General features: G+C 44.3%; 1 protein-coding gene across 3 annotated transcripts in view; it reads left to right on the plus strand.

Moving 5' to 3' along the window:
- Nucleotides 1–608: 608 nt before the first annotated feature.
- Nucleotides 609–16,704, plus strand: part of TPD52 (tumor protein D52) — a 107,832-nt gene continuing 91,736 nt past the window's right edge. The window contains exon 1 of one of the 3 annotated variants that reach the window (XM_077876474.1): nucleotides 609–760. In XM_077876474.1, coding sequence (XP_077732600.1) covers nucleotides 742–760 — 19 coding nt within the window. In that variant the 5' untranslated portion in view covers nucleotides 609–741. Of the gene's footprint in view, nucleotides 761–10,916; nucleotides 11,050–12,837; nucleotides 13,070–16,704 lie in introns of those variants that run through there. The other 2 variants (XM_077876473.1, XM_077876466.1) reach the window with 2 other exon arrangements.

Below are 16,704 nucleotides of genomic sequence, written 5' to 3' on the forward strand. Positions count from 1 at the left end.
CCAGCGGCTTAGCAACGCCTGCAGCCCAGGGCCGGATCTGGAGACCCGGGATCGAGTCCCGCATCGGGCTCCCTGCATGGAGCCTGCTTCTCCCTCTGCCTGTGTCTCTGCCTCTGTCTCATGAATAAATAAATACAAATCTCAAAAAAAAAAAAAAAAAAAAAAAGAAAAGAAAATAGAGTACTGATGATAATAATTCAAAGTGTTATTCCAGGAACTTCGGTGACCAGTGAATGGGAAGCCCCCAAACACATTCCCAATTTGGAGAACCCGCAGCGTCTGCGAAAAGCGAGTCTGGGCCATTTGCCCTGCGCTCTCCGGGGTCCGCGGCCGGCGGGGCGGGGCGGGGCGGGGGGGAGCCGCGCCGCGGGTGGGAGCCGCCTTCCCGAGCGCCCCTCCGCCGGCGCCGCGGGGCAGGTGCCCGCCGAGCACAGGGAGCGCCCCCGGCGGCCGCCGCGGAAACTTTGGGGTCACCAACACCTCGAGGGGCCTCCCCGCGGCGCGCGGCCGCTCCCCCCCCGCCGCGGAGCCCCGCCCCCCCGCCGACGTGGCGGGGCGCTCAGGTCGGCCGGGTCAGGTGGTTGGGTGCCGCCCCGGGAAAGCGCTCCCCGCCCAGGGCGGGCGCCGCCGCCGCGCCCCACGCCGCCGGGGGAGGGGACTCGCGGGAGTCGCGGGCGGAGGCGAGGAGCGGCGCGCCGGGCGGAGGCGCAGAGGACGCGAGGCGGCGGGCGGGACGGAGCCATGGACCGCGGCGAGCAAGGTGAGGGCGCGGCGCCTCGGGGAGGGGCGCCCGCAGCAGGTGCGCGGCGGCCCCGGCGGGAGCGGAGCCTCCCCGACTGGCATCTTCCCGACCCGGCTCTGGCGTCGCGGCGGGGCCGAGCCGCGGGGAGAGGGGAGCGGGCGGCGGGGGCCGCGGGCGCGTGCATGTGTGTGTGCGCGTGAGTGCGTGTGCATGTGCGCGCGCGTGTGCATGTGTTGTGTATGTGCGCGTGTGTGCGCCCGTGTGTGTGCGCCCGTGTGTGCGCGCGTGTGTGTGCGCGCGCGCGGGAGCGGCGGACGGAGCCCCGGGCCCTGCGGGAGAGCCCGGGGGGGGGGGGGGGAGGCCGGAGGCTCTGGGCGGCGGCGAGGGGGCCGCGCGCGCTCCTGTCGCCGGTGCAGACTGAGAACTGCCGACCGCGGGTCCTCTCGCCGCTCCGGATGGGACCGGGACCCCCCCCGCCCCCGCGTCCCCAGGATGGAGACTCTGCCCTCGTCCAGTTAGCGTGCTTAGGGTTCTGGGGGCGTTTGAGCCCCGGAGCAGTGGTTTTGGACGTCTCTGTGTAAGAGGTGCCCCTAAATTCTGCCGTGGTGCCCAGGGGCTTATGGGGGGTGCGGGGGATGGAGCTTTTCCGAGTAAGGGGCCTCTTTGCCTCCTCAAGGTGAAACCCCACGGTGTCACCGCTGCTGCTCTGGGTGGACTTGTTTCTGCAAACAGTAGTGTCTCAAGTGAACTGGTCTCCGCCAGAAGGCTGGTTTAAGGGGGATGCAAACAGGAGGGCATGGTTTTAAGATCTGAATACGAAGTATTTAAAGGTTGCTTCATCTTTGTGACACTAACCCGGTAATAATACAGCCGGTGGCACGCTTTTAAAAAGATACATAAATGTCAAGGGGGAAAAAAAAAGTAACACTATTAAGGTACGTTTTAGGAAGTGGGGAGAGGAACGACTCCTATTTTGAGTTCAAGCGCGACAGTTTTCATTTTTGCTTATCACTTTATATTTACCTTTAGGCAGGCTTTTTATGTAAATAAAAGCATATTCCATATAAACTATTGTGTATACAATATGTAATTGATGTGTGTGTGTGTGTGTGTATAATAAGTAACATATATCTGAACACCTGTTGTTTAGATTGGAAGCTTGTTGATGTTAGAAGCATATATTGCATCTTTGTCCAGGATTGGGTAACATGGTGATTTGCACATGGTAGATCCTTAAATGTTTGAATCAGAAAGCTCCCCTCCCGTCTTCTGTGTGTTGTTAGGAGAAGGCCTAGGAGCCACCACGTAAGCCAGCATTGTTCTGTCTGCTCTTTCATGAGGGTGTCTGTGATGTCAAACATGTGAACGTGCGTATTTGCATATGCCTTACATTGTCACATTTATCATGATGCTGTTTTTAGAGTAGCTCTGTTTGGTACTTGTCAAACTAGATGAAATAGCTGTGTGTGACCAGGTGGATGGTGTGACTGATGTTACTAGATTTGGTTTTCTAGTTTGGTGAGAATCGCAGTCATTAGTACCTGCGTGCTGATTGCACCTTGTGTGGTTTTTGTAGGACTAGTTTTTCATGTGTGTGAGATATTTTATGAGTTCTTTGGCCTATGAGGGGAGTCTCTCTGTTTCTAACTTTCCGATGTTTTCTTTGGTTAGTCATGTTAGTTCTTGTTTTTAATTATTATTCCTCGAGGGCAAGGGAAATCCATCCTCCTAAAGTGGGGAGTCTAAACTCAGCTCAGAATGAAACATGAGTCACCTGCTTTGGGAAGGTCAGGTGGCTCACTCAGCTTTGCTGTGTTGCAGCCACGTGGCCTCTCCTTAGGCTTCTGGTTCCATCTGACTATCTCTTTTGCATTTTCTTCTCTTTTTTCTTTTTTCTTTTCTTTTCTTTTCTTTTCTTTTCTTTTCTTTTCTTTTCTTTTCTTTTCTTTCTTTTCTTTTCTTTTCTTTTCTTTTCTTTTCTTCAGATTTTATTTATTCAGGAGAGACACAGAAATGGAGATACAGGCAGAGGGAGGAACACGTTCCCCTCTTTATGTTCCCATGGCACAAAGTAGGTGCTCCGAAATGCTTGTTGACTGCCAAAGATGAAAAGGAAAAGTGACCAAGAGTACGTTCTGGCTGTTGGAACCTCTGATGTCCGCCCTTGGTTCCCACTTACTACTGTTCTTTTTTCCCCTCTGTATTTTAAAGGAGCAGAACTCTGTGGTTAGGCAGAGAAAGTTGTCGATCAAGGCTGTTTTGGACTTAGAGAGTAAGTTTACTTGTAAGGTCTTGGAACTAGCAGAGTGGATGGCTAAGTCTTGTTGAATCCGTGGTGAGACTTGCTTGAAAAAAGAGGAGGAAATTGGGATTGCAAACCTGCATGTTCCCTCCCAAACAGTGTTGGCTGAAAGAAAGTGTATGAAACTCTGATTTTCTCTTGAATTGTGTTTTTTTTTCCAAGTACTGAAAGCCGCATGAGAACATGTTGGGATTTGTTTAACTTACTTTTTAGTGTACACGGAGTTGCATTTGTCTGTTCCCTAAAAAAAACAAAAAACAAAACAAAACAAAAAAACGACTCTAGATGCAAAATTAAATGCCCTACCTCTTGTCTTAACTGCATTTCTTTAATGTAAATGTTTCCTTATACCTTCCTTAAAGATGTCAAAATCTATCCCTTACTATTTTTTTTTAATTTAACAGAGCTATAAAGTCTTAGAACAGTTTTCCTTGTGTTTTATATAATATATTCTAATACTGCAAAGTGTCTGGCTCAGAGTCCGCTGTTTTCCCCACCTTCCCCTGTACCCAGACCTTGTACATAATATTCTGCTTATATTGAGAACTCAGTCCACAGTAATTCATTTAAAACATACCCCAAGGGATGCTTGGGTGGCTCAGTTGGTTAAGTGTCTGCCTTTGGCTCAGGTCATGATCCTGGGGTCTTGGGATCAGACCCTGATGGGCTTCCTGCTGGACAAGGAGCCTGCTTCTCCCTCTCTTGCTCCCCCTGCTTGTGCTCACACTCTCTCTGTCAAATACATACATACATACTTGCATGCATACCATTACCCCCCCCAAAAATAAAACCTACCTTAGACTGCGAAGTGCCTCTCAAGACTTTCTCCCCAGAAGCCAGCACATTGAATGTGTGTGCTGCTTTCACTACTTTGAAAGTGTAGTGTGCCATGCTAACTAGAGCATACATTGTGTAAAAAAACCCTCCTGGCTGCCTTTTATGGTGTCGAATAAATATTTATACTTGAGTACTCTCTTATGTTAGCAATAACCTGTACTTCGGCAGTCATCTAGCCATTAGTGCATTTTATCTGTGTTTGAATTCATACAACACACACACACATACACAGACACACACACTCACCCTACAACTTTTTTTTCAGGGAGAGAGGGAGGGCTGCTGGAGCCAAAAACCTGGGAGAGGAGAAGGCTGCAAGAAAAGTAACACAATGTTATGCCACTGTAATTTTGGCATTGAATTGTACCTTCAAAATAGTAGAACCGTGAGATGTCACTTATTTAAAAATAAAACAAATGTAGAGATGAATGGATAATAGTACAGAGGGTCGGCTCACAGATCTCAGGGTTTGACCCACCCCACTCCTGGGTGTCTTTGGTCAAGTCTCGCTTTCCATATGGTACTAATGTCTTTGTTAGTTCAAATTCACTTCCTGCATTTATTTTTATGCGGCAGCCTTCCTGGTCTCTAGGGCAAAAGCTGAGTGGTAGGAGGGGTTGTGATCTTTTAGCAAGATCTCAAAACAGCATAATCTATGCGCAAGATAAAAACAAACATACTCTCAGTTCAGGACCACAAAGAACAGCAAAATCCCCTGAATTTATTTGCTTCTAATCCTTTTGTTGTAGGTTAAGATTATTATATTTTCCTTTGGGGTTCATTATTTCTGTTTTAATTGTTGATTGCTGTAGTCTTCAGAGACTCTCCCAAATTTTATTTGCATGTAGTACAGAAACCATCATCTTAGCGATGTATTTTTATTGGAAAAATATCCAAGGGGGGGGGATCAAATGATTTAATGTCTAGTTGAAGTTAAAAACATGTTTACATTAAAAATACTTTTTGGTAGCTGTGAATAGTTGTTCATTTTAGAATAATCAGAAAATACAATGAAAAAGAAAAAAATCATCCATAATTCTTTTCTGAAAACTCATTATTAGCTTATTGATTTATGGGTATAAATCAATATGTATCATTTTTAACAAGTCATAAAATGATCTTTTTTTTAAAATTTATTTATGATAGTCACAGAGAGAGAGAGAGAGGCAGAGACATAGGCAGAGGGAGAAGCGGGCTCCATGCACCGGGAGCCCGATGTGGGATTCGATCCCGGGTCTCCAGGATTGCGCCCTGGGCCAAAGGCAGGCGCCAAACCACTGCGCCACCCAGGGATCCCAAAATGATCTCTTATTGAACATTTCATTTTATAACTCGTTTTTAATTTTTTAAAAAATATTTTAAAATTTATTTATTCCTGAGAGACACAGAGAGAGGCAGAGACCTAGGCAGAGGAAGAAGCAGGCTCCCCGCAAGGAGCCTGATGCGGGACTCGATCCCAGATCCTGGGATCAGGACCTGAGCCAAAGACAGATGCTCAACCACTGAGCCACCCAGGCATCCCTATAAATTGTTTTAAGTTTTTAAAATTTATTTGCATGATCTCTGCACCTTACATGGGGCTCAAACTCATGACTCTGAGATCAAGAGTTGCATGCTCTTCTGACTGAGCCAGCCGGGCGCACCTTATAACTCCTTTTCAAAAAACAAAACAAAACAAAAAACAAAAAACAAAACGTCAATATATTTAAAAAATATGCTTCTCCAGGGGCTCCCTGGGTGGCGCAGCGGTCTGGCGCCTGCCTTTGGCTCAGGGCGCGATCCTGGAGACCCGGGATCGAATCCCACGTCGGGCTCCCGGTGCATGGAGCCTGCTTCTCCCTCTGCCTGTGTCTCTGCCTCTCTCCCTCCCTGTGTGACTATCATAAATAAAAAAAAAAAAAAATTAAAAAAATATGCTTCTCCAACATCATTTTGACTACTGTGACCAGGTAATTAATGCGTGTGATCAAAATTCTAACTGACTCAAAGTTTGCAAAACATAAATCTTCCTCCCATTCCTGTCTCCTGGGCTGTTTCCCTCAGATAGCAGTACCAGCATTGTACCAGTTTCTTCTCTTTCCATCCAGAGTCTATGCAGGTAGGTATCTATACACTTATATTTGAATATATATGTATGTGGATATATTATATAAATTGTAACATGCAGATTGTTTACCACCTGACTCCCTCCACTTAAATACAATATATGTTTTAGAGATTATTCAATAGTTATATAGAGCTGCTTCATTTTTAATGGCTATTTGTGGATGTACCATGTTATGTATCCTAATAGGTGATACTTGTTCCCTATTGATGGCCATTTCACTTTCCCCTGGTATGTTGCTTTTAAAACAAATCTGCAGCAAATAAATTTGTATGCAAGTCATTTGATAAATGTGCCAGTATGTCTGTAGGAAGAATTGTTAGAAGGATGTGACTGTTCAGTTTGGATAGTGCGAAATCCTGCTCAGTAGAAGTGCCAGTTACACTCTACTAGCATTGTGTGGGCATCTGCTTCCCTCCATCATTCGGCCTGGGTGTTGTCACACTTTTTCATCTTTGCTTATCCTATACGGCAGGAGGGGTTTCTTAGCATATGGTTTATTATATATATATTTTTAATATGAAAGTGGTTTGGTAAATTTAAATCTATATTTCATTTTCTGTGAAATGTCAGATTATATACTTTGCCCAATTTTCTGTTGTGTTCTTTTTTCCCTTGATTTGCAGAATGTAGCCCTCCATCCATGATATGAATTGCTAATGTATTTTTTCCTGGTTTGTCTTTACTCCTTTGACTTGATAGTGATCTTTTCCCAAGTAGAAACACTAATTGATGGCTGCTTTCATTTTTAGCTTCTAGCTTTTGAATCATTCCTGGAAATACCATCCCCACTTTGAGTTTCTGTTTTTTATTGATTTTATTTTTTACATTTAAGTCTTTCATCCATCTGGAGTATATTTTGATAGAAAGTGTGAGGTATGAATCTTAACCACCGCTCCCAATTGGCCACTCAGTTGCCCAATACCAGTCACTGAATATTGGATTTTCTACTGATTTGAAATACTATTGTTGTCATATACTAAATTTCTGTATTCTATTCTTTTCCTTTGATCTATCTGTGCGTTCCCAGCAACCAAAATAAGTTATCATAGCTTCATAATATGTAAAAATACCTGGAAAGACTGATCGTCCCTGATTACTATTTCTTTCCTTTTCTTTTCTTTCTTTCCTTCCTTCCTCTCTTCCTTTCCTTTCCTTTCCTTTCCTTTCCTTTCCTTTCCTTTCCTTTCCTTTCCTTTCCTTTTTTCTCTTTTCTTTTCTTTCTTTCCTTCCTTTTCCCTCCCTCCCTCCCTCCTTCCTCTCTTTCTTTCTTTCTTTCTTTCTTTCTTTCTTTCTTTCTTTCTTTCTTTCTTTCTTTCTTTTTTCTTTCTTTCTTTCTTTCTTTCTTTCTTTCTTTCTTTCTTTCTTTCTTTCTTTCTTTCTTTCTTTCCTCCCTTTCTCCCTCTCTCTTTCTCTTCTCTTTTTTCTTTTTTCTTTTTTCCTTTTTCTTTCTCTTTCCCCATGCCCATCATGGAGATCAAACTCCTGACCCTGAGATCAAGAGTCACACACTCTACCAACTGAGCCAGCCAAGAGCCCCTCTATTTTTATTGTTAGAATTTTTTCCTCGCTATTCTTGCCAGATTCCATTTCCAAATGAACATTAGAATCAATTTGTCTAGATGAAAATACAGAAATCCTGTTGGTATAGCTTTTCTCCCTCTCCTTCTCTACCTCCCTGTCCCCCATTTCTCTCTCTCTCTTTCTTTCTTTCATTCCTCGCTTTCTTTCATGGAGGGAGGCATGGGAGGAGCAGAGGGGTAGAGAAAGAGAATCTTAAGCAGGCTCCATACCCTGTGTGGCGCTCATGTGGGATTTGATCTCTTAACCCTGAGATTGTGACCTGAGCTGAAACCAGGATTTGGTCGCTCAGCTGATTGAGCCAGGTGTCACCCACCAACAGTTATTTTAAAGGGAGGAGGGAAGGTGTGAGTGGGGAGCAAAAAAATGGACAGAGGAGGTTGAAAGGGTTTGTTTTTTTGCATCCTCAACAACACTTGTTCGTTGATTGATTGATAGAGGCTATCTCAGTGGGTGTGAGGTGATAGCTCATTGTAGTTTTGATTTGCACTTTCATGATGATGAGTGATGTGGAACATCTTTTTATATGCTTGTGGGCCGTCAGTATGTCTTCTCTAGAGAAATGTCAGTTGAAGTCCTGTGCCCATTTTTGTTTGGATAATTTGTTTTTGTTACTGTTGCCAAGTTGTAAAAGTTCTTTATATATTATGGATACTAAGCCCTTATGAGATCAATGGTTTACATGTATTTTCTCCCATTCAGTAGGTTGTCTTTTTGCTCTTGGTTGTTTCCTTTGCTGTACAAATGTCATTGCATTAAAAAAAAAAAGAAGAAGAAGAAAAGAAAAAAGAATTAGGAACTCTATAGGAGAAAAATGCCATCTCTTTTTATTTAAAATTCCTCTATTTACTGAGAAGCTATATATGTTATTAGCCATTTTTCTTCTCCTCTTAAGGTTGTTACTCACTTTTTATACTTGGATCTTGGTGTGTCTTGGCCGCCTTCTCATCATCCCCCCCATGGTCCTATTAAACCTTTGTGTTTTGTGGCACATATTTTTCCTGTTTTTATTTTTATTTTGGTTATGTCAGACCTTTAAGATGTTGTTTTTACTAACAAAATACAGTATTAAGAGCAAATACTTTGTAGGTGACATTTTTGGGAGTAATTTGCATGGCTCTGGGCAGCTTTCAGTTCTTCCTTCCCTGGGTCTTTAAGTCTTCTCTCTTACCACACTTTTGTAATAAGTCAGTACTAAAAATAGTGGGTTTAGGTATTACTGTTAATTTACATGCCTCGGCTTATAGGCATGGTGTGTTTCATGTTACAGATAGGCAAATAATGTCAGTTTAAAAATTTATATAAGCATAACTTTGATAAAGTTTAGGATTGGGAGTTTACTGTTAGGATCAGACTTCAGCCATTGTGTTCTGGGCTTTGTTGGAGGCATTGTGGTGTGAAAAGGAACATCTGGTGCAATCAATAGGGCTATAGGAATGAAGATAGTAGTTTATCTAACTCATTAGTTTCTGTAGTTGGCTGGAAATAAAGTGTCACTAGAACAGAAAAAGGTTCTTATATTTGTATTCCTAGCACTCAGTCAGGTGTGTATGTAGTAGGTACTCCATAAATCTTTGTCCTGTTGTGCGTAATTAATTGGAAAGATTCCTAGCATAGAGTCAGATTGGGTTAGATAGAGTGACTAAGAATTAGGAAAGGATAATGGTTTGGCAGAGAGGCAAGACGATAGGTTCCAAATATTTTTTAGTTTTATATATAATCACTGAAATCTGTAAATAGAAGAAGCCAAATTAGTACTTTACTTCTGAGGTATTATGTTAACTGTGTGTATATATGTATGTAGATAGAGAAAGAGACAGTGAGGTTGCATTTCTATTCTCTAAAGCATTTTGGATGTAGTGCTCAATAAATATTTTCACGGATGCATTTCCTATGTTGTTCTACCAAAGTTAGTTATTTGCTTCAAATGTGTCCTGGGCTTAGGAGGCATGGGTGGTCTCCGCGCATTTTAGAAGTTTTCTTTGACTGCAGTTGAGAAGGGCAAGGGGGTATGTTGACAGTGGTGTCAAGTACTGACCACTAGTTAACCAGAATGAGAATTCTGCAGAGAGAGAAAAATGCAAACATTTTGGCCTTGGGGGCAGTTAGCTAAAGGATGACCAACCTATTGTTTTGGTCTCATGTGAGAATATCCCTTTTGGTATATCACTTTATTAGAACTCAGAATGATATTGGTGATGATGGTGATACCACCACCTGGCTTTTGCAAAACTCTTATTAATTTTTTGACGTATTATTTCATTTGAATCTTAGTGCTGGTGGGTGATAGGACTGGTATTATTTCCCCTTTATATACGAGGAAACAGAAGCTGATTGATCACGACTTCCCTACATACACTGTGCTAGATGTGGTGAGTGCTACAAAAACTTTGTCCCACACCTCTTATCTCTAAGAGAATCATCAGGACCCCAAGAAAAATTTAAGCTACACTTGTTAACCGGTTTTAAAGCCCTGGGGATACTTCATACTTCTTAGAGATGTTTTTTTTCCTCAACTAATTAAAATAAAATTGGAATCTGAAGGGACATAGCGTCAGCCTTGCATTATAATTACCTAAGTCTTCCAGCTGGGGTTTTTACTGGATCACTTATAGAAATACTCCTCCGACTCCTTCTAATACCAGCAACAGCATTTGCTGAGTGTGTTTTATATGTTAGGTTATATTCTAAGTGCTTTCCATGTTTCATTTTTTAATATCTTTTTAAAAAATATTTTATTTATTTTTTAAAAAGATTTTATTTATTCATGAGACACACACACACACACACACATACACACACACACAGAGAGAGAGAGAGAGAGAGGCAGAGACACAGGCAGAGGGAGAAACAGGCTCCATACAGGGAGCCGATGTGGGACTCGATTCCACATCCCCAGGATCATGCCCTGGGCTGAAGGTGGTGCTAAACCGCTGAGCTACCTGGGCTGCCCCATCTTTAAATATCTTCCCAAGAAACCCATGAACAGTGCTTTAGTATCTCTGCTTTACAAATGAAGAAATAAGGTGTAAAGGGATGACTAGTTTTGGTGCTGAATAGTATTGATTCTGAAACTGAATATTAAACATTTCTGTAAAAGGCTACTTTGGTGGTTTCCCGTTCAAATTAAACATTTAATGTATTTGAAAGCAAACATGCTATGATGTCTGCCCTCAGGCTCAAGGCCAGTCTTGAGAAAGAGACATAGAGCTTGCTCATTGTCTTGAAATGGGTGTTGTAAGAGCTTGCATAAGTGATGGAGGAGGAAGTGAGCAACTCTGGCTGGGTCATCAGAAAAGATTCTTACAGTACATGACCTTTGACCTTGGACTGGATGGCTAAGTAAGAATCTTTGTGAGGGGTGAGAGAAAGACGAGGAAAGGAGTTTATGGAGGCAAGTCAACATGTACAATGAAGCAGTGGCACGGATGGGCAAAGGGGTGTTTGTGAATCCTCAGAATTTCCCTGGATCCGGAACCTCAGGTAGTCATCTGGGTGTGGGGAGGGGGTGGTGGTGTGAGCAGTCTTGTGTGCTAGGATCAGGAATCCAGACGGTATTCTGTAGGTGGTTAGTAGGTGGCAGGTGTGGGGGAGTTCAGTTTTAGGATATTATTTTGGCAATTGAATAGAAGGTACTAGCAAACCAGGTAAAGCGTGTCTCTGTATTCCTAGCCAGTGTTAACCCTAAGAAGCAAAACTGCCAGTTATTTTACCAGCAACAGATGAGTTTCTTTGAGAATAATGGAGAATTGCAATCCAGGACAAGAAAACTATGGCAAAATCCACAGGCAAGTCTACCGAGCACAGGAGAGGAATCTTCTTTTGTAGAAGAAAGTGGGAAGCTGGGAAGACTGTCATAAACAAAGACCTCATTGGAGTCAACTGGGAGGGTTTTTATTTTATTTTTTAATGATTTTATTGATTTATTTGAGAGAGAAAGAAGCAGCAGGACAAGCAGAGCAGGAAGGAGAGGGAGGAAGGGGATCTCAAACAGACTCTGCCCTGAGCGTGGAGCCCTAGCCAGGCCCGATCCCACGACCTTGAAATCATGCCTGAGCCAAAGCCAAGAGTCCCACGCTCAACAGACTGAGCCACCCAGGGGCCCTAAACTGGGGGTTCTAAGCCTAGTGGCTTTTCATTAGCCGAGCTGGGACTCTCTCTCATTGGCTGGGCTGCTGGGGCAGGAGGAAGTCTCCTTTCTTCCTGCTAGAATTGTAAAGTAGTATCTGTGTGCAAGGTCCTGTCTCTCTTCCTGTTGGGTCTGCAATCCACTACGAGTGGTGGGGCAAGAGAGTTCCCCCTCCCCACCCCCCCAACTCCATTTTAGTGAGGTTTCCTTTTTATTAGTTTTCCACACCAGAGGTGGGGGTGCTGGGTTCCTGAGAGATGGCTGGGCTACCGTGTGTCCTGTCAGGGGTGGAGGGGATGTGAGGGTTAGAGAAGAGTAGAGAGAAGGGCTTTCAGGTTGCATGGAAAAGGAACTGGGATGGAAAATCTAGAAAGAAAAGCAGATGCAGGGAAGCAGATAATTATGTTTGGAGTATGGCACACTTGAGGCCTTCCCAGTTGTCCGAAGCTGCAACACACCATGGTAAAACCCAGTGGTTTACAACAGCATTTGTTATGGTCACAGATCTGTCACTTGGGCAGCGCTTGGAGGGGACAGCTTGTCTCTGCTCAGCCTCAGCTGGGGCGATTTGAAGTGTGAGGCGGAGATCATCTGAAGGCTTACTCACTCCCATGAGGGGTGGTGGTACTGGGAAGACTCAACCAGCTGGGGCTCCTCAGCACCCGTCTCTGTCTGCGTGGCCTCCAGAAAAACCCCCCCAGCACGGGCCTGTTTGATGGTGGTTATTTGGTTGCCTGTGTTGAGTAGTAGTTTATGCCGGAGTCTGTGCTGTAGACCTGACAGTGGGCAGCCCCGGGATGCCCACCCTTCTTGTGTGTTCCCTAAGGGCTCCCAAGGTGTGACTCTTAAGAGAGAGGTGGACAGAAGCTGTGTGGCTTTTATGACTTCGCCTCGGGCATCACTTCGTCCTCATTCTGTTAGAAATGTGCCAGCAGAGGCCAGCCCATACTCAAGGAGAAGGAGGTGAGACTTGACTCCACTTTGGGAGGGAAGAGCATCAGTGGCTCTGGGCACATGTTTTAAAACCACTACCCAGGTCTCATGGGACGTTTATGTGGGTAGGTTCAGGGTTGAAATACGGATCTCTAAGAGAAGGAGCTGGGCAGGATGTTGAGATTTGGGAGACTTGTGATCTTGGAAGCTATTAAGTTGCTGAGATGGCCCAGTGTGTGTGTGGGGGGAGCGGGGGAGGGGTAGGAAAGTGGAGTGAAAGGAGAGCAGAACTTGGATGTGAACATTTCAGGGCAGAGAGAGGAAGGTGGAAGTTAAGACAGAGGGAGTTCAACTTTCAGGGGCGGTGGAGAGGCAAGTGGAGAGAGCCAAGTGGATGGGCCAGAAAGAGTATTGGGTATTGGCTGGTGCTGAGGACCCATGGTAGGTAATGCTGAGGGGTTCAGACTCCATGGGTTGGGGTGGGGTGGGACTGCTCACCAGTATCCAGTGTCAGGTTTTGTTTTTGAACGCAAAGAGGGTGGTAGTTTGACCTCTGTGCGCATTTGTAAAAAGAGAGAAGCCAGAAGCAGGGGGAGAATAACTGGCTTTGCTATTACTGTATATGTCACTGGTTTTAGTTAAGATGCTTTTAATGCAAAATGTATTATAATAGTCATACCCTGGAGTTTGACCTTCAAGGAGCTCAAGTCTATGAGCAATAATTCACTTTAATGGTAACAGCTTTGCAGAGAGTAAGTACTTATTAAATACTTGCAAAATGAAAGTGCAGTATTACACATTCTCTGGGTGGTATGAGAGCCAGAGAAGCAATTTCCCCTGGAGGTGACATTTGAGCCAAATCCTAGTGAAGCTGTAACTTGTTTTTTTTTTTTTCTTTTTTCTTTTTTTTTTTTAAACTGGTGATTTCTCAGGGCGAATCTGAAGTTGTGAGTGCTCACTTCCATCATGGAGTGTCTTGGCTGTGGGATTCATTTGTGCAGCGTGCCTGGGTTTGTCAAATATTCTCTTGAAGGCTCTCTTGAAAAATGATTTGCAGTCCAGAGTGACAGGTCCCAAACAGGAGTCCACCAGCTATTTCTCTCGGGTCACTGTTGGAAGGGAAACATACCTTTCAAATCTATTCTGATGATGATGTTTAAAATGGATTGCCCATTGCTTCAGGGATTAGATAAAAATTTTGACTAACAGTAAAGATAATATGACAGATTGCTCTTGGTTTAGGGGCTTTTATTTTTTCCCAGAATTATAATCCAATTTCAGACTTCCTCTTTTTTTTTTTTTTTTTAAATATTTTTATTTAGTTATTCATGAGAGACATAGAGAGAGGCAGAGACACAGGCAGAGGGAGAAGCAGGCTCCATGCAGGGGGCCCGACGTGGGATTCCTGGGATGGGATTCAATCCCGGGACTCCAGGGTCACGCCCTGGGCCAAAGGCAGGCTCCAAACCGATGAGCCACCCAGGGATCCCGCAGACTTCCTCTTTTTAATCTCCAGAAGGGACTCCAGTCCTGGGAGGGGGGTTGCTGTTTTGCTGGTTTGCCTCTGGCTGGGGCTGTGGTCACTGCAGCTGGTCTGATGATGTTTTCCTAGTCTGATTATTCTATTTATAATAGCAACCGTAGCTGTTAAATTTGAAGAGGAGTGAACTCTGCTGAAACACCCAAGTGCACTTGATAGCTTTGATAATTCCTCAAAATCCAGAGTGAAGTGTAAACTACAAATCACACATCTGTCTTTTGGATCCTGTCAGTTTTCTCTTTTGCACACCACACTTTCTGTGGGTCTGTCATCCAACTTTGCTCTTCCTCCTTCCTTCAGCTTTCCTCTCTTTTCCTGTCTTTTATCTCCACCGAATTTCCATTTTCTCCCGCTCCTTTCTATCTTTCCCCATTTTGGGTCATAAAACAGAACTCAGGACTTTTGTTGTTTTTTTTTTTTTTTAATTTTGCTTTTATTTCATGGATTTATTCAAGATATTTTATGTTTCCTATTAGTATTAACGTTTTTTCTGAGGGAATAAAAAAATCCCCGAGTAACAGATTTCCTAGTTTGTTCATTTATTATTAATTAATTTCATTGCTATTGTGACATTAATTTTTTTTTAAGATTTTATTTATTTATTCATGAGAGACACACACAGAGAAGCAGAGACACAGGCAGAGGGAGAAGCAGGCTCCATGCAGGGAGCCCGACGTGGGACTCGATCCCGGGTCTCCAGGATCACGCCCTGGGCCAAAGGCAGGTGCTCAACCACTGAGCCACCCAGGGATCCCCTGTGACATTAATTTAGGGCGCTCTCTCTCTCTCTCTCTCTCTCTCTCTCTCTCGGCATGTGTGTAATGATTCAAAGCTTAGACAAAATATTTCAAATTAGTCGTTAGAATCTTCAGAACTCACACTTTATTTAACTCTTTGGGTCTTTATGCATTCTGGGCAGAGTGGAAACACTAAGAGGCTGCATAGTTTTTAAAATTTACTGGAAGATGAAGAGGAACTTTTGATTTTTCTTTATCAATTGAAGGAATTGAGGGAAGTAGTCAATCGCATTTCTAATCCCGTGTCATCCCAGAGTATGGACACTTGTCATATTGTCACTTCCACCTTAGATTCTGGACATGTTGGCCACCAGCAAGTGTTCCAGCTCCCTGAGTGGAGGAGGAGGCTGTGCGGTGGGCAGTCCCTCCGGGCTGGGCTCCTGGGGCTTTCACCCACATTTGCACACAGAGCACTGTACCACGAGCCTCCGGCACTCAGACTGTCCTGCTTCTCCTGACCCGGGGGCTTGTTCACCCCCAGTCACCCTTTTGCTTTTGACAATAAAATGCAGTTTTGGGGAATTTGTTTTTAAGTAGGCTCCACGCCCAGCATGGAGCCCAGTGTGAGACTTGAACTCACAACCCTGAGATCAAGACCTGAGCTGGGATCAGGAGTCAGGACCACAGCCCATGGAGTCCCCCAGGAGACCCATTGGGGAATTTTTAACGTGTGTCCATTGTGCCATTAATACCACTACCTCACATCTGTGTTTTCTGTGCTGATCAAAAGAATAAAGTTCGTGGGCCCTTCACGAGGCGCCCTGCCACAGAATGTGGCAGTTTTGGTCTTTTCTCTAGAGGTTGCAAAGGTGACTGGAAGGATGCAGAAGGTGAGATGGGGATGGTTTGGGCCTTTCAGCTTTGGAAGAATGTGAAATTCTTACTTATTTTCAACCAGTATCATGTGGGAAGGAGGAATTTTATTTGGCAGGGATGCTCACGATGTATTCAGTATATGCCTGGTCCTGGCTCCAGCCAAGCAGTTCAGGGCAGCAGATGCCTTCTTTGAGCTTCTCTGCATCTCTGCTCAGATGGACTCTTCCTTTTCCATCTTACTGATAAGGGGGAGTGAAGTGTGGGGGACTTAAAGAACTACCCAGTATCATACAGTTTACAATATTTTGCCACCTGTCAGTCATGTAGAGAGATGTGATTTTATTTTTATTTTTTAAATTAAAAAATTTTTTTAGAGATTTTATTTATTTATTCATGAGAGACACACAGAAAGAGGCAGAGACATTGGCAGAGGGAGAAGCAGGCTCCCCATGGGGAGCCTGATGTGGGATGCGATCCCTGGACCCCAGGATCATGCCCCTGAGCTGAAACCAAGAGTTGGATGCCTAACTGATTGAGCCGCCCAGGTACCCCAAGAGTCCTTATTTTAAATGGATTTGTTACAGACATACATTTGCTAAAATGGAGCAGATTTATTTAATAAAACCAAGTCTCCAGCGTACGGGATTGTGCTTGTGAATCCTTGTGTTAACTGGAGATGAGTCACGTTTGGATGCCAGTAGAGCCAGAGTCCTTGGGTCCGCAGTTTAGGTCTTGCGATTGCTGTTTTGGGGAGAAGGCCGTGCTGAGGTGGGAGTGGAAGTGCTGGAAAAGAAGCATTCCCTTCACCCCTGTAGGACTCACTTGAGGGAACTTCAGCACCTTTTGAGGAATTAGTTTTTCCTGCTGAATACACCTCTGCTTATTCCAGCCAAGCCAGTGGGCAGCTCCCTTGGTGGGGGGGG

Source organism: Canis aureus, chromosome 28 (genome assembly GCF_053574225.1).
Source record: "Canis aureus isolate CA01 chromosome 28, VMU_Caureus_v.1.0, whole genome shotgun sequence".
NCBI classification, from domain to species: Eukaryota; Metazoa; Chordata; class Mammalia; order Carnivora; family Canidae; genus Canis; species Canis aureus.